The sequence below is a fragment of the Oncorhynchus masou genome, unplaced genomic scaffold (genome assembly GCF_036934945.1).
Source record: "Oncorhynchus masou masou isolate Uvic2021 unplaced genomic scaffold, UVic_Omas_1.1 unplaced_scaffold_698, whole genome shotgun sequence".
Classification (NCBI taxonomy): Eukaryota; Metazoa; Chordata; class Actinopteri; order Salmoniformes; family Salmonidae; genus Oncorhynchus; species Oncorhynchus masou.
The window spans coordinates 11,743-30,000 of record NW_027013438.1 but is presented as its reverse complement, the minus strand read 5'-3'; the positions used below and the strand labels follow the sequence as shown (position 1 = coordinate 30,000).

Below are 18,258 nucleotides of genomic sequence, written 5' to 3'. Positions count from 1 at the left end.
TTTAGGTGGTTAGCTAATTCTAGGTGGTTAGCTGATTTTAGATGGTTAGCTGATTTAGATGGTTAGCTGATTTTAGGTGGTTAGCTGATTTAGGTGGTTAGCTGATTCTAGGTGGTTAGCTGATTTTAGATGGTTAGCTGATTTAGATGGTTAGATGGTTAGCTGATTTTAGGTGGTTAGCTGATTTTAGATGGTTAGCTGATTTAGATGGTTAGATGGTTAGCTGATTTAGATGGTTAGCTGATTTCGATGGTTAGATGGGTTAGCTGATTTAGATGGTTAGCTGATTTTAGGTGGTTAGATTTAGGGGTTAGCTGATTTAGATGGTTAGCTGATTTTAGGTGGTTAGCTGATTTAGATGGTTAGCTGATTTAGATGGTTAGCTGATTTAGATGGTTAGCTGATTTAGATGGTTAGCTGATTTAGATGGTTAGCTGATTTAGATGGTTAGCTGATTTAGATGGTTAGCTGATTTTAGATGGTTAGCTGATTTAGATGGTTAGTTGATTAGATGGTTAGCTGATTGGATGGTTAGTTGATTAGATGGTTAGCTGATTTAGATGGTTAGCTGATTTAGATGGTTAGCTGATTTAGATGGTTAGCTGATTAGATGGTTAGCTGATTGGATGGTTAGTTGATTAGATGGTTAGCTGATTGATGGTTAGCTGGTTAGCTGATTAGATGGTTAGCTGATTTAGATGATGATTTAGATGGTTAGCTGATTAGATGAGGATGGTTAGCTGATTAGATGGTTAGCTGATTTTAGATGATGATGGTTAGCTGATTTAGATGATGGATGGTTAGCTGATTTAGATGATGGATGGTTAGCTGATTAGATGGTTTGCTGATCAGATGGTTAGTTGATTAGATGGTTAGCTGATTTAGATGATGGATGGTTAGCTGATTTAGATGGTTTGCTGATTAGGTGGTTTGCTGATCAGATGTTTAGTTGATTAGATGGTTAGCTGATTAGATGGTTAGCTGATTTAGATGATGGATGGTTAGCTGATTTAGATGATGGATGGTTAGCTGATTTAGATGATGGATGGTTAGCTGATTAGATGGTTAGTTGCTGATCAGATGGTTAGTTGATTAGATGGTTAGCTGATTTAGATGATGGATGGTTAGCTGATTAGATGGTTTGCTGATCAGATGGTTAGCTGATTAGATGGTTAGCTGATTTAGATGATGGATGGTTAGCTGATTTAGATGATGGATGGTTAGCTGATTTAGATGATGGATGGTTAGCTGATTTAGATGATGGATGGTTAGCTGATTTAGATGATGGATGGTTAGCTGATTTAGATGATGGATGGTTAGCTGATTAGATGGTTTGCTGATCAGATGGTTATTGGATGGTTAGCTGATTTAGATGATGGATGGTTAGCTGATTTAGATGATGGATGGTTAGCTGATTTAGATGATGGATGGTTAGCTGATTTAGATGATGGATGGTTAGCTGATTTAGATGATGGATGGTTAGCTGATTTAGATGATGGATGGTTAGCTGATTTAGATGATGGATGGTTAGCTGATTTAGATGATGGATGGTTAGCTGATTTAGATGATGGATGGTTAGCTGATTTAGATGATGGATGGTTAGCTGATTTAGATGATGGATGGTTAGCTGATTTAGATGATGGATGGTTAGCTGTGTTAGTGCAGGAACAAAAGCATGCCCAGAACTGGTTTTGTATAAATAATTCTAACTTTGTGTGTGTTTTTTTCTTCTCAGGGACTTAAAACCTGAAAACATTCTTCTAGACGACCGCTAGCTTGAATCACGTCTTGTCACTGACTTAGCTAATTACAAGCCTAGGTACTAGCAACATAAATTAGCTAGCTAAAAGCCTAGGTACTAGCAACATAAATTAGCTAGCTAAAAGCCTAGATACTAGCAACATAAATTAGCTAGCTAAAAGCCTAGGTACTAGCAACATAAATTAGCTAGCTAAAAGCCTAGGTACTAGCAACATAAATTAGCTAGCTAAAAGCCTAGGTACTAGCAACATAAATTAGCTAGCTAAAAGCCTAGATACTAGCAACATAAATTAGCTAGCTAAAAGCCTAGGTACTAGCAACATAAATTAGCTAGCTAAAAGCCTAGGTACTAGCAACATAAATTAGCTAGCTAAAAGCCTAGGTACTAGCAACATAAATTAGCTAGCTAAAAGCCTAGGTACTAGCAACATAAATTAGCTAGCTAAAAGCCTAGGTACTAGCAACATAAATTAGCTAGCTAAAAGCCTAGATACTAGCAACATAAATTAGCTAGCTAAAAGCCTAGGTACTAGCAACATAAATTAGCTAGCTAAAAGCCTAGGTACTAGCAACATAAATTAGCTAGCTAAAAGCCTAGGTACTAGCAACATAAATTAGCTAGCTAAAAGCCTAGGTACTAGCAACATAAATTAGCTAGCTAAAAGCCTAGGTACTAGCAACATAAATTAGCTAGCTAAAAGCCTAGGTACTAGCAACATAAATTATCTAGCTAAAAGCCTAGATACTAGCAACATAAATTAGCTAGCTAAAAGCCTAGATACTAGCAACATAAATTAGCTAGCTAAAATTCCTCCTCTACTAGCAACATAAATTAGCTAGCTAAAAGCCTATTCCTACTAGCAACATAAATTAGCTAGCTAAACATGGGTACATCCTAGATACTAGCATACATAAATTAGCTCCTATCTAAATTCCTCCTCTTCATCTCTCTAGCAACATAAATTAGCTAGCTAAAAGCCTAGGTACATGGCAACATAAATTAGCTCCTTGCTAAAAGCCTAGGTACTATCAACATAAATTAGCTAGCTAAAAGCCTAGGTACTATCAACATAAATTTGCTAGCTAAAAGCCTGGGTACATCCTAGCAACATAAATTAGCTAGCTAAAAGCCTAGATACTAGCAACATAAATTAGTTAGCTAAAAGCCTCTTACTAGCAACATAAATTAGCTAGCTAAAAGCCTAGGTACTAGCAACATAAATTAGCTAGCTAAAAGCCTATCTCCTTGATACTAGCAACATAAATTAGCTAGCTAAAAGCCTAGGCACTAGCAACTTAAACTAGCTTCCTAGCTCCTTGACACTGTTATTTCCTCTCTACCATAGTGATATTCATAAACATGTTATTGCACTCTTATTCTTGTTCATAAACATGTTATAACGTTATTCATGTTCTCTCCAGGACACATCCGTATCTCTGACCTGGGACATACATGGGTACATCCAGATTCCCTTCCTATCTCCTTGATTCCTCCTCTTCAGGAGAGTGGGCACTCTCTAGGATACATGGGTACATCCTACCTCACTTCCTGTCTCCTTGATTCCTCCTCTTCATCTCTCTCTCTCTCTCTCTACATACATGAGTACATCCTACCACACTTCCTATCTCCTTGATTCCTCCTCTTCATCTCTCTCTCTCTCTCTCTACATACATGGGTACATCCTACCTCTCTCTTCCTATCTCCTTGATTCCTCCTCTTCATCTCTCTCTCTCTCTGTACATACATGGGTACATCCTACCACACTTCCTATCTCCTTGATCCCTCCTCTTCATCTCTCTCTCTCTCTCTCTACATACATGGGTACATCCTACCTCTCTTCCTATCTCCTTGATTCCTCCTCTTCATCTCTCTCTCTCTCTCTACATACATGGGTACATCCTACCTCTCTCTTCCTATCTCCTTGATTCCTCCTCTTCATCTCTCTCTCTCTCTCTCTCTCTCTCTCTCTCTCTCCTCATCCCCTGCTCCCTCTTTTTGAACCCTGTCTCTCTCTCTCCTAGACCTGGATGTGTCTAGACATAATCTATCCCCTCTATTCCCTGTCTCACCTTCCTCTCTCTCTCATCCATCTCTCCGTCAGCTCCTGAGGTTATACAGAATGAGGCTTACTCCTTCAGTCCTGACTATTGATTAAACAATATTTCTATCTTTCATCTCTCCTTCTCTCTCATCCATCTCTCTCCTTCTCTCTTTCTCTCTCTCTATCTCTAAACTCTCTCTCTCTCTCTCTCTCTCTCTCTCATCGTTCTGTCTCTCTCTTTCTCTCTCTCTCTCTCTCTCATCGTTCTGTCTCTCTCTTTCTCTCTCTCTCTAATTCTCTCTTTCTCTCTCTCTCTCTCTCCGTCTCTCCGTCAGCCCCAGAGGTGATCCAGAATGAGTCCTACTCCTTCAGTCCTGACTGGTGGGGTCTGGGCTGTCTGGTGTTTGAGATGATCCAGGGTCAGTCGCCCTTCCGCCGGCGTAAAGAACGAGTGAAGAGAGAAGAGGTGGACAGACGAGTGCGAGAAGATCCCGAGGAATACTCTGACAAGTTCTCTGAGGAGGCCAAGGATATCTGCAGACAGGTGGGATGGATGGATGGCGTGTTTACACACAACTGCAGTTAGTTATTCCTCTGCCGGGGTTAGGGAGAAAGTGAGGTCACATGGGGTGTGTGTTCTGTGTGCAGGTGTGTGTGTGTGTTCTGTGTGCATGTGTGTGTGTGTGTGTTCTGTGTGCACATGTGTGTGTGTGTTCTGTGTGTGGTGTGTGTTCTGTGTGTGTGTGTGTGTGTGTGTGTGTTCTGTGTGTTCTGGTGTGTGTGTGTGTGTGTCTGTTTACAGGTGTGTGTGTGTTCTGTTTACAGGTGTGTGTGTTCTGTTTGCAGGTGTGTGTGTGTGTTCTGTGTGCAGGTGTGTGTGTGTGTGTGTGTGTTTGTGTGCAGGTGTGTGTGTGTTTGTGTGCAGGTGTGTGTGTGTGTGTGTGTTCTGTGTGCAGGTGTGTGTGTGTTCTGTGTGCAGATGTGTGTGTGTGTGTTCTGTGTGCAGGTGTGTGTGTGTGTGTGTTCTGGGTGCAGGTGTGTGTGTTGTGTGTTCTGTGTGCAGGTGTGTGTGTGTTCAACATCTCTTCTCTACTGTGTCTGTATCCATGGTGGTTGAGCACTGGTCATGTTTCAGACCGGTCCACCAGAGATAATATTTACTTTATCCATGAATGAGCTTTTGGAGCACTGGTGTAAAACATGTCTGTGTGGTTGTCCACAAATACAATCTTCTTCTTCGCGTTGGACTCCCTACTGGGAGAGAGGAGGGGATGAGGGAGGTAAAGGAGAGGGGAGGGGATGAGGGAGGTAAAGGAGGAGGGGATGAGGGAGGTAAAGGAGAGGGGATGAGGGAGGAAATGAGAGGGGATGAGGGAGGTAAAGGAGAGAGGAGGATGAGGGAGGTAAAGGAGGTGAAGGAGAGGGGAGGGGATGATGGAGGTGAAGGAGAGAGGGGGGATGAGGGAGGTGAAGGAGAGAGGAGGGGATGAGGGAGGTGAAGGAGAGAGGAGGGGGGATGAGGGAGGTGAAGGAGAGATGGAGGGGATGAGGGGGTGAAGGAGAGAGGAGGGGATGAGGGGGTGAAGGAGAGAGGAGGGGATGAGGGGGTGAAGGAGAGGGAGGGGATGAGGAGGTGAAGGAGAGAGGAGGGGATGAGGGAGGTGAAGGAGAGAGGAGGGGATGAGGGGGTGAAGGAGAGAGGAGGGGATGAGGGAGGTGAAGGAGAGAGGAGGGGATGAGGGAGGTAAAGGAGAGAGGAGGGGATGAGGGAGGTAAAGGAGAGAGGAGGGGATGAGGGAGGTGAAGGAGAGAGGAGCGGATGAGGGAGGTAAAGGAGAGCGGAGGGGATGATCGAGGTAGATGAGAGAGGAGGGAGTTAAAGGAGAGAGGAGGGGATGAGGGAGGTGAAGGAGAGAGGAGGGGATGAGGGAGGTAAAGGAGAGAGTAGGGGATGAGGGAGGTAAAGGAGAGAGGAGGGGATGAGGGGAGGTAAAGGAGAGGGAGGGGATGAGGGAGGTAAAGGAGAGGGGATGAGGGAGGTAAATGAGAGGGAGGGGATGAGGGAGGTAAAGGAGAGAGGGTGAAGGACCGTTACTGTTCCAGGCCTCTGGGGGTCCTCTGTTCCAGTGAGAGACACAATATTACACATGGGGGATATTTAAACAATGCTCTAGATCTGAATGTGTAGAATCAGAGTAATATTACACATGGGGGATATTTAAACAATGTTCTAGAACTGAATGTTTAGAATCAGAACAATATTACACATGGGGGATATTTAAACAATGCTCTAGATCTGAATGTTTAGAATCAGAGTAATATTACACATGGGGGATATTTAAACAATGCTCTAGATCTGAATGTTTAGAATCAGAGTAATATTACACATGGGGGATATTTAAACAATGCTCTAGATCTGAATGTTTAGAATCAGAGTAATATTACACATGGGGGATATTTAAACAATGCTCTAGATCTGAATGTTTAGAATCAGAGTAATATTACACATGGGGGATATTTAAACAATGCTCAAGATCTGAATGTGTAGAATCAGAACAATATACAACATTCTAGAAGTTGTCTCAACTCTCTTAAGTACCTGACTCTGCCTCACACAACTCTTCTAGAACCCCGTGTCACTTCCTCTTCCTCAGCTGCTGGCCAAAGACCCCAAAGCCCGTCTGGGGTGCCAGGGGCTGGGCGGTGTGGAGGTGAAGGCTCATATCATCTTCAAGAACATCAACTTCAAACGCCTCGAGGCAGGCATTCTGGAACCCCCCTTCAGTCCTGATGTAAAGAACACACACACACACACACACACACACACACACACACACACACACACACACACACACACACACACACACACACACACACAGGACCTCCCCTTCAGCCTGGATGTAAGGACACACACAGTGGTGTAATGTACTTAAGTAAAAATACTTTTAAATACTACTTAAGTACTTTTAAAATCGGATACTTTTAGACTTTTAATCAAGTAGTATTTTACTGGGAAACTTTCACTTTTACTCAAGTATGACAATTGAGTACATTTTCCACGAGTGTAGGTACGTTTAAAATCTGATACTTTTAGACTTTTACTCAAGTAGTATGTTACTGGGATCATTTTATATTAAGGTATCTTTTACTTTTACCCAAGTATGACAATTGAGTACTTTTTCCATTACTGGACACACGCACATGAACAAACTCTCTCTCTCTCTCTCTCTGTCTCTCTGTCTCTCTGTCTCTCTGTCTCTCTGTCTCTCTGTCTCTCTGTCTCTCTCTCTCTCTGTCTCTCTCTCTCTCTACCCCCTCTCTCTCTCTCTCTCTCTCCCCTCTCTCTCTCTCTACCCCCTCTCTCTCTCTCTACCCCCTCTCTCTCTCTCTCTCTACCCTCTCTCTCTCTTACTCTCTCTCTCTCTCTACCCCCTCTACCCCCCTTCTCTCTCTCTCCCCCTCTACCCCCTCTTAACCCTCTCTCTCTCTCTCTCTCTCTCTACCCCTCTCTCTCTCTACCCCTCTCTCTCTCTCTCTCTCTCTCTACCCCCTCTCTCTCTCTCTCTACCCCCTCTCTCTCTCTCTACCCCCTCTCTCTCTTTCTCTCTACCCTACCCTCTCTCTCTCTCTCTCTCTACCCCCTCTCTCCCTCTCTCTCTCTCTCTCTACCCCCTCTACCCCCTCTCTCCCTCACTCTCTATACCCCTCTCTCTCTCTCTCTCTCTCTACCCCTCTCTCTCTACCCCCTCTCCCTCTCTCTCTCTCCCCCCTCTCTCTCTCTCTACCCTCTCTCTCTCTCTCTCTCTCCCCCTCTCTCCCTCTCTCTCTCTCTACCCTGTCTCTGTCTCTCTCTCTCTCTCTCTCTCTGTCTCTCTCTCTCTCTCTCTCTACCCCCTCTCTCCCTCTCTCTCTCTACCCCCTCTCTCCCTCTCTCTCTCTCTCCCTCTCCCCCCCCCTCCCTCTCTCCCCTCCCTCCTCCCCCCTCCCCCTCCCTCCCTCCCTCCCTCCCTCCAGCCGCGGGCGGTGTACTGTAAAGATGTTCTGGATATAGAACAGTTCTCTACAGTGAAGGGAGTCAACCTGGACCCCACAGACGATGACTTCTACCACAAGTTTGTTACAGGAAGTGTCTCCATACCCTGGCAGAACGAGGTACTGCACCCTACTGTGTGTGTGTGTGTGTGTGTGTGTGTGTGTGTGTGTGTGTGTGTGTGTGTGTGTGTCTCCATCCCCTGGCAGCAGAAGGTACTGCACAAGACCTGTCTGGTGAAAACAATGATGTCATCGTTTAGAACAGGGGTCTGGTGCAGGTTTTTGCTCCAGTCCATTCAGTGACACACCTCCTTCATTCTAACACTTATACACCTGGGAGTTTAGGTACACGTGTCCCTTTAGATGATAGTCAGGCTTCAACAACATGTCTGTTTTCTTGGGATATTGAGCCATGTAATGAAAACTATTACCCCTCTCTCTCTGTGTCTCTTTCTGTGTCTCACTCTGTGTCTTTCTCTCTCTGTGTCTCATTCTGTGTCTCTTTCTGTCTCTCTCTGTGTCTGTCTGTCCCTCTCTCTCTCTCTCTCTCTCTCTCTCTCTGCCTCTTCCTGTCTCTCTCTCTCTGTCTATCACTGTGTTTTGTCTCTCTTTCTCGGTGTCTCTCTAGTGTTTTATTAAGGAGATCAGTGTTTTATACTGTTTTAATATTCTAGATGATTGAGTGTTTTATACTGTGTTAATATTCTAGATGATTGAGTGTTTTATACTGTGTTAATATTCTAGATGATTGAGTGTTTTATACTGCGTTAATACTCTCTCTAGATGATTGAGATGGAGTGTTTTAAGGAGATCAACGTCTATGAGACCGAGGGCCTGCTGTGTTCAGATCTGGATGTGAACAGACCCAACCCACCGCCAAAGAGAGGATTCTTCTACAGGCTGTTCAGACGAGAGGCAAGTGGTGCTAGCTCTCCTCCCCCCCGCCGCCGTGAGAGGTGGTGGGGGTTAAGGTACTTCCCTCTTCCTCCATCTTTCTTCTTCTTTACCTCTGATTTTCTTCTCTGGTTGAAGGCTCTGTGTGTTTCTTCTCTGGTTGAAGGCCCTGCTTGTTTCTTCTCTGGTTGAAGGCCCTGCTTGTTTCTTCTCTGGTTGAAGGCTCTGCTTGTGTTTCTTCTCTGGTTGAAGGCTCTGCTTGTGTTTCTTCTCTGGTTGAAGGCTCTGCTTGTTTCTTCTCTGGTTGAAGGCTCTGCTTGTTTCTTCTCTGGTTGAATGCTCTGTTTGTGTTTCTTCTCTGGTTGAAGGCTCTGTGTGTTTCTTCTCTGGTTGAAGGCTCTGCTTGTTTCTTCTCTGGTTGAAGGCTCTGTTTGTGTTTCTTCTCTGGTTGAAGGCCCTGCTTGTTTCTTCTCTGGTTGAATGCTCTGTTTGTGTTTCTTCTCTGGTTGAAGGCTCTGTGTGTTTCTTCTCTGGTTGAAGGCTCTGCTTGTTTCTTCTCTGGTTGAAGGCTCTGCTTGTTTCTTCTCTGGTTGAATGCTCTGTTTGTGTTTCTTCTCTGGTTGAAGGCTCTGTGTGTTTCTTCTCTGGTTGAAGGCTCTGCTTGTTTCTTCTCTGGTTGAAGGCTCTGTTTGTGTTTCTTCTCTGGTTGAAGGCCCTGCTTGTTTCTTCTCTGGTTGAATGCTCTGTTTGTGTTTCTTCTCTGGTTGAAGGCTCTGTGTGTTTCTTCTCTGGTTGAAGGCTCTGCTTGTGTTTCTTCTCTGGTTGAAGGCTCTGCTTGTTTCTTCTCTGGTTGAAGGCTCTGTTTGTGTTTCTTTTCTGGTTGAAGGCCCTGCTTGTTTCTTCTCTGGTTGAAGGCTCTGTGTGTTTCTTCTCTGGTTGAAGGCTCTGTGTGTTTCTTCTCTGGTTGAAGGCTCTCTCTGCTTGTTTCTTCTCTGGTTGAAGGCTCTCTATGCTTGTTTCTTCTCTGGTTGAAGGCTCTCTCTGCTTGTGTTTCTTCTCTGCTTGAAGGCTCTCTCTGCTTGTGTTTCTTCTCTGCTTGAAGGCTCTCTCTGCTTGTGTTTCTTCTCTGCTTGAAGGCTCTCTCTGCTTGTGTTTCTTCTCTGGTTGAAGGCTCTCTCTGCTTGTGTTTCTTCTCTGGTTGAAGGCTCTCTCTGCTTGTGTTTCTTCTCTGGTTGAAGGCTCTCTCTGCTTGTGTTTCTTCTCTGCTTGAAGGCTCTCTCTGCTTGTGTTTCTTCTCTGGTTGAAGGCTCTCTCTGCTTGTGTTTCTTCTCCGGTTGAAGGCTCTCTCTGCAAGTCCAGTTGGTTCAGCAGGAAGTCCAGTTGGTTCAGCAGGAAGTCCAGTTGGTTCAGCAGGAAGTCCAGTTGGTTCAGCAGGAAGTCCAGTTGGTTCAGCAGGAAGTCCAGTTGGTTCAGCAGGAAGTCCAGTTGGTTCAGCAGGAAGTCCAGTTGGTTCAGCAGGAAGTCCAGTTGGTTCAGCAGGAAGTCCAGTTGGTAAAGCAGGAAGTCCAGTTGGTAAAGCAGGAAGTCCAGTTGGTAAAGCAGGAAGTCCAGTTGGTAAAGCAGGAAGTCCAGTTGGTAAAGCAGGAAGTCCAGTTGGTAAAGCAGGAAGGCCAGTTGGTAAAGCAGGAAGGCCAGTTGGTAAAGCAGGAAGTCCAGTTGGTAAAGCAGGAAGTCCAGTTAGTTCAGCAGGAAGTCCAGTTGGTAAAGCAGGAAGTCCAGTTGGTAAAGCAGGAAGGCCAGTTGGTAAAGCAGGAAGGCCAGTTGGTAAAGCAGGAAGGCCAGTTGGTACAGCAGGAAGTCCAGTTGATAAAGCAGGAAGTCCAGTTGGTTCAGCAGGAAGTCCAGTTGATAAAGCAGGAAGTCCAGTTGATAAAGCAGGAAGTCCAGTTGGTTCAGCAGGAAGTCCAGTTGATAAGGCCTAACTAAGTGTTGAGTCTGTGTCACTACATCTCTGTATTAACTACATGTGTAGCCTAACTGACCCAGAATCAGTTCTTAATGGCAGCAGCAGGTAGCGTGGTGCTTAAGAGCGTTGGGCAAGTCACCGAATGTTTGCTGGTTCGAATCCCTGAGCCGACAAGGTGAAAAATCAGTCGATGTGACCTCGAGCAAGACACTTAACCCGAAATGCTCCTGTGAGTCTCTTTTTTTCTTTTTTCTTTATTTAACAAGGCAAGTCAGTTAAGAACAAATTCTTATTTTCAATGACGGCCTGGGAACTGTGGGTTAACTGCCTGTTCAGGGGCAGAACGACAGATTTTGTACCTTGTCAGCTCGGGGGTTTGAACTTGCAACCTTTCGGTTACTAGTCCAACACTCTAACCACTAGGCTACCCTGCCGCTCCTACACTCTAACCACTAGGCTACCTGCCTCCTCTACACTAACCACTAGGCTACCCTACCTCCTCTACACTCTAACCACTAGGCTACCCTGCCGCCTCTACACTCTAACCACTAGGCTACCCTGCCGCCTCTACACTCTAACCACTAGGCTACCTACCACCTCTACACTCTAACCACTAGGCTACCCTGCCGCTCCTACACTCTAACCACTAGGCTACCTGCCTCCTCTACACTAACCACTAGGCTACCCTACCTCCTCTACACTCTAACCACTAGGCTACCCTACCTCCTCTACACTCTAACCACTAGACTACACTACCTCCTCTACACTCTAACCACTAGACTACACTACCTCCTCTACACTCTAACCACTAGGCTACCCTGCCGCCCTGTCTCTCTGATAAGAGCGTCGAATGTAAATAATGTCTGAAAGATTATACAGCACACCGACGGCTGATCTCGGGTCAGTTATTAATGGTCTGATAGAACCTGTTGAAAATATTCAACAACCTCTGACTGATTCCGTCTGTTTTTAAAGGTAGTGAAAAGTGACATTACAACCTTATGCTAAAACAATTAAATACATGTAAAGTTAAAGAGCCCATTGATCCTATGGAAGGGGTCAGATTACTTTCACAATGTACTGTATGTAACCTAACTGATTCAGAATCAGTTTGTAAAAGATGAAGAGCCCATTGATCCTATGTAACGGTTTATTTAACTAACTGTTCCCAGGTCTGTTTAAAGAGTGGCTACGAAGACGAAGAGCACGAGGAGCCTTCCCGACTTTAAACCACTCCTGCTCTCCCTCCTCCTCCTCCTGCTCTCCCTCCTCCTGCTCCTCCTCCTCCTCTCCCTCCTCCTGCTCCTCCTCCTCACCCTCCTCCTCCTCCTGCTCCTCCTCCTCCTGCTCCTCCTCCTCCTCTCCCTCCTCCTCCTCTCCCTCCTCTCCCTCCTCTCCCTCCTCCTCCTCCCCCTCTCCCTCTTCCTCCTCCTCCTCCTCTCCCTCCTTCCTTCTTCAAACGCATCCAGAGCGTTAAAATGTTAGGAACTCGATGAATGTTAAACCTGTATTTATGATATGTATTAAAAAGTGTAATTATAATAATTAAAAGAAAAACATATGAGTTTAAAGATTTTGTACATTTGTACTTGAATTGTGTCCTAGATGTATATTTTCACCAAAAGGTGTATTGTATAAAAGCCATATTAAGTACCACTTGAATGCATACATCATTTTTTTCTACGTTTTGTTGTTGTTGTTGTTGGTTTTTACATTTTTTGTTGTTGTTGTTTATTTGTTTTTTGGAACGAGGACAATGTGTATTAAGGATCTTGTTCTTTTTTTTTTTTTTAATTTTTTTTAAAGAAGCACAGGGTATGTCCCAAATGGTTTCCTATTCCCTATATAGTCCACTACTTTTACCTATGGCCTATGGGTCCTGGTCAGAAGTAGTGCACTGTGTCGGGAAAAGGGTACTATTTGGGACTGAACCATCAGTAGTCTTTTTTTATTAGTTTTCTCGATGGAGCCTTTTGTTTGTTTGTATAGTGTGTGTTTCCAAATGGCGCCCTGCATAATGTAGTGCACTATGTAGGGAATAGGGCTCTGGTCTACCATAGGGCTCTGGTCTAATGTAGTGCACTATGTAGGGAATAGGGTACCATAGAGCTCTGGTCTAATGTAGTGCACTATGTAGGGAATAGGGTATCATAGGGCTCTGGTCTAATGTTGTGCACTATGTAGGGAATTGGGTACCATAGGGCTCTGGTCTAATGTAGTGCACTATGTAGGGAATAGGGTACCATAGGGCTCTGGTCTAATGTAGTGCACTATGTCGGGAATAGGGTACCATAGGGCTCTGGTCTAATGTAGTGCACTATGTAGGGAATAGGGTTCTATAGGGCTCTGATCTAATGTAGTGCACTATGTAGGGAATAGGGCTCTGGTATAATGTAGTGCACTATGTAGGGAATAGGGCTCTGGTCTTATATATAGGGAATAGGGTACCATAGGGCTGTGGTCTAAAGTAGTGCACAATATAGGGAATAGGGTACCATAGGGCTGTGGTCTAAAGTAGTGCACTACATAGGGAATAGGGTGCCATAGGGCTCTGGTCTAAAGAAGTGCACTATATAGGAAATAGGGTGCCATAGGGCTCTGGTCTAAAGTAGTGCACTATATAGGGAATAGGGTGCCATTGTGCTCTGGTCTAAAGTAGTGCACTACATAGGGAGTAGGGTTCCATTTAGGATGTATCCTATGTCTGTCTTTTCTTTCCTGTTCTTTTGGCCAACGTCCAGTATCACCATATCACATATTCTCTGTTCCAAATCAACCCCTTGCACCATACACTCTACGCCCTAAACCCTCGCCCCTAGACTAAAACATCCCCCTAGTTCTTACACCCTAAGAAGCCCCCAGCCCATAGTTAGACTCTATGCCATGGTTCTCCAACTGGTGGCACACGGGCTGAATTTGGCCCGCGGGTGATTTTATTTGGCCCCCCAATTTATATATATATATATATATATATATATATAGTTTTTTAAATGTTGGACGTACGACTGTAAAAGCTCCAATTATTAACATTTTGGAAATGTGTTCCAAGATATTCCCATACTAGATATTCCCATAATAGATAGATACAGGTATGGGATCGTATGCAAATGTAGGCAAGGTTTTAAATAATTATGTTTTAGTGAAATATATCTGTTTGGGCTTCTTGAGGTCAATTTGCAAGTCTCCAAATAATTTTGGAGAATGTAGTTAATGATCCCTGACCTTCTTACTGGGTCCACGTGAAGCTTTGAGAGGATTGGACAGCAGAACAAGATTTGTAAATTCTGTCTACATGTCTCATAGTCAAAATAACTTCCCTAAAACTACGGAAAATGTAGTCACCCACTTCCAGAAAAGCACAGATAAGCAGTAGACATGGAATAGTCCATTGTTCTGGCAGAGGGGTGGGAAGAGAGATGCCTTGATTTAACAGTTTAACAGTATACCTTGTGTCCTTCAGCTATGGTGGTGATGAGGATGATTTACAACCCGAATATAAAAGTTATGAAACGTCACAGAATCGGGACGTTTTGTAACTCAGACTGGCTTCATTTTGAAGACAAAAGTGCTTTCATATAATCAACAAACAAACAAAAAGCATGTCAAATAGGTTAAATTCGACCAATTCTTGGCACTGAGATGGGTTATCCATGGCAAAATGGCCTACAGTTTAATCATAATGATATCTTTGCCTCCACCCAAAATGGCACCCTACTGGCACCCTACTACCTATATAGTGCACTACTTTTGATGATAGTCCTATGGGCCCTGGTCAAAAGTAGTGCACTATAAAGGGAATAGGGGGCCATTTGGGACACTTGGGCATCTCTGACATGCACCGTGTTCCCCTGTCTATCCCCTTCAGAATAACATAACATTGTTCCATAGAAACTGATCTAATGTCCCCTTTGTTGATTGGTAGTCAGGATTGGGAAAAGGGGGGAAACAGCTTCACGGTTGCTATGACAACTAGACGTTCCATTTGTTTTTTTATTTTTTTTACACAGCCTTCGTTCCAATTGGGGCCCTATTCCCTATATAGTAAACGACTTTAGACCAGGGCCCTATTCCCTAAATAATGAACTACTAGTGACCAGAGCCCTATTCCCTATATAGTGAACTACTAGTGACCAGAGCCCTATTCCCTATATAGTGAACTACTAGTGACCAGAGCCCTATTCCCTATATAGTGAACTACTAGTGACGAGCCCTGTTCCCTATATAGTGAACTACTAGTGACCAGGGCCCTATTCCCTATATGGTGAACTACTAGTGACCAGAGCCCTATTCCCTATATAGTTAACTACTAGTGACCAGAGCCCTATTCCCTATATAGTGAACTACTAGTGACCAGAGCCCTATTCCCTATATAGTGAACTACTAGTGACGAGAGCCCTGTTCCCTATATAGTGAACTACTAGTGACCAGGGCCCTATTCCCTATATGGTGAACTACTAGTGACCAGAGCCCTATTCCCTATATAGTTAACTACTAGTGACCAGAGCCCTATTCCCTATATAGTGATCTACTAGTGACCAGAGCCCTTTTCCCTATACAGTGAACTACTAGTGACCAGAGCCCTATTCCCTATGTAGTGCACTACTTTAGGGCCCTTAGACCCCACCTTCTGTCCAGTGGCTTTAACTGGAGGTGAATGTGGCAGATGATATAAGTTAAGTCCAAAATGGCACCCTATTCCCTATTTAGTGCACTACTATAGACCAGGCCTCATGTCAAAAGTAGTGCCAGGAGAGTGACTTGAATGAGGATTTGATCACATCTCCCTACACCACGGAGTCTCTTCCGTAAGAATGGTTTGAGACAAGCGTTTTCGGCCATTTTGTTTTGTTTTGTTTTGTTTTTTTCCTTGTCATTCAGGCGACCATATTATTTACCAACCGTCCAACCAATGTAACCCCCTTTCACTTGTTTTTAATGCTGTGAAACTGTTGAGATGAATCTTTCCGCTGTTTGCTGTATATACTGTATTCCTGTCCTTTATAGAAACGCCCAGCCTCCCAGAATGACCTCTCATTCTGTTTAACCATTGGAGGGGTGAATCTAAGAATCTTATGACACTGGTTTCCTTTGTCCTCTGTTCCCGGAATCCCTTTATGACGTCATTGATTTGAATCAATTAGAATGTTCAAACAGAATGTAGTGTTGACATTCCAGAAAAGGGTTCCAGGAATTCCATTCTACATTAATTTTTTTTTTACACAAATGACTGCAGTTAATCATTGAATATCATCAATCAATCAAATGCGTTTAGAATGCACCACACAGTTCTTCTTCTGAAGCCACTAGACCTCCTCTGTTAGAACACAACGGTACGTTTCTCACGTACATATACACTTGTCGTGGCTCGGCTCCAATACGCCTGGTATCTGACATGGGGAGAGAACTGTGAGTGTTCAGAGATCTGCCTATTCCACGACATTCTATTCTAGAACTAGGAACGTTATACAGTGCAGTACATAGCGAGCTCTGGCTGTTGGCTTCTTCTTGTCTTTTTCTACATGTTATATTTCTTTGCTTCCAGACGCACCACAAAGCTCAGCTCACCTGTCAGTCAGTGTAGAAACACTCTTTGCCTCAAAAACCATGTAAATGATGTACTTCAAAACGTGTAAGCTCTTTTGATATCGAATTAGGCGCAGGCACGCACCCAGGCGCAGGCATACACACACACACACGCTCGCAGGCATACACACACACACACACTTGGACTGGGGGGAAAGGCTTGGCATCCATCCCTGTACAGCAGTAAGATATTTCATTTTGCGGCACTAAGGTGTGGAAACTGTCTGCTTCTCAAATGGCCAAGAGTTGATCCTGACCATGTGACCTGGCCCGGGAAAACCTCTGAGCCCAACTTAAAGCCTCTCTATAGGGCCCCTTGTTGTTCCTGACCATGTGACCTGGCCCGGGAAAACCTCTGAGCCCAACTTAAAGCCTCTCTATAGGGCCCCTTGTTGTTCCTGACCATGTGACCTGGCCCGGGAAAACCTCTGAGCCCAACTTAAAGCCTCTCTATAGGGCCCCTTGTTGTTCCTGGTCATGTGACCTGGCCGGGAAAACCTCTGAGCCCAACTTAAAGCCTCTCTATAGGGCCCCTTGTTGTTCCTGACCATGTGACCTGGCCCGGAAAACCTCTGAGCCCAACTTAAAGCCTCTCTATAGGGCCCCTTGTTGTTCCTGGTCATGTGACCTGGCCCGGGAAAACCTCTGAGCCCAACTTAAAGCCTCTCTATAGGGCCCCTTGTTGTTCCTGACCATGTGACCTGGCCGGAAAACCTCTGAGCCCAACTTAAAGCCTCTCTATAGGGCCCCTTGTTGTTCCTGACCATGTGACCTGGCCCGGGAAAACCTCTGAGCCCAACTTAAAGCCTCTCTATAGGGCCCCTTGTTGTTCCTGGTCATGTGACCTGGCCGGAAAACCTCTGAGCCCAACTTAAAGCCTCTCTATAGGGCCCCTTGTTGTTCCTGACCATGTGACCTGGCCCGGGAAAACCTCTGAGCCCAACTTAAAGCCTCTCTATAGGGCCCCTTGTTGTTCCTGACCATGTGACCTGGCCCGGGAAAACCTCTGAGCCCAACTTAAAGCCTCTCTATGCCCCACGATTCAATCCGATCGCGCTTTGTCCACAATGCACGTTTTTTATTTTTTTTAAGTCAATGTTCACAGTAAACGTTGCAGATGTCGTCTCGGTCTGTGGTGGCGCATCGTCTGGTCATGTGATCGGGACGGATTCAGTCCCATCTTCTAACTATAGCGCCCCTTGTTGTTCCTGGTCATGTGATCGGGATAGGACGGGATTGAGTCCCATCTTCTAACTACAGGGCCCCTTGTTGTTCCTGGTCATGTGATCGGGATAGGACGGGATTCAGTCCCATCTTCTAACTACAGGGCCCCTTGTTGTTCCTGGTCATGTGATCGGGATAGGACGGGATTCAGTCCCATCTTCTAACTACAGGGCGCCTTGTTGTTCCTGGTCATGTGATCGGGATAGGACGGGATTCAGTCCCATCTTCTAACTACAGGGCCCCTTTTTCTTCTGGTCATGTGGTCGGAATAGGACGGGATTCAGGCCCATCTTCTAACTATAGGGCCCCTTGTTGTTCCTGGTCATGTGATCGGAATAGGACGGGATTCAGTCCCATCTTCTAACTTTAGGGCCCCTTGTTGTTCCTGGTCATGTGATCGGGATAGGACGGGATTCAGTCCCATCTTCTAACTATAGGGCCCCTTGTTGTTCCTGGTCATGTGATCGGGATAGGACGGGATTCAGTCCCATCTTCTAACTACAGGGCCCCTTGTTGTTCCTGGTCATGTGATCGGGATAGGACGGGATTCAGTCCCATCTTCTAACTACAGGGCCCCTTGTTGTTCCTGGTCATGTGATCGGGATAGGACGGGATTCAGTCCCATCTTCTAACTATAGGGCCCCTTGTTGTTCCTGGTCATGTGATCGGGATAGGACGGGATTCAGTCCCATCTTCTAACTACAGGACCCCTTGTTGTTCCTGGTCATGTGATCGGGATAGGACGGGATTCAGTCC

At 45.0% G+C, this 18,258-nt stretch overlaps 1 protein-coding gene across 1 annotated transcript in view; it reads left to right on the top strand.

Annotated features, from left to right (window-relative positions):
• The window catches only part of LOC135537011 (G protein-coupled receptor kinase 5-like), an 81,987-nt gene extending 69,636 nt beyond the window's left edge, over positions 1 to 12,351 (top strand). The window contains exons 9-13 of the mRNA XM_064963220.1: positions 4,139 to 4,347; positions 6,458 to 6,595; positions 7,818 to 7,955; positions 8,619 to 8,750; positions 11,868 to 12,351. Of these exons, the coding sequence (XP_064819292.1) occupies positions 4,139 to 4,347; positions 6,458 to 6,595; positions 7,818 to 7,955; positions 8,619 to 8,750; positions 11,868 to 11,924 (674 nt within the window). The 3' untranslated portion in view covers positions 11,925 to 12,351. The remainder of the gene's footprint in view (positions 1 to 4,138; positions 4,348 to 6,457; positions 6,596 to 7,817; positions 7,956 to 8,618; positions 8,751 to 11,867) is intronic.
• The last annotated feature ends 5,907 nt before the right edge of the window (positions 12,352 to 18,258 follow it).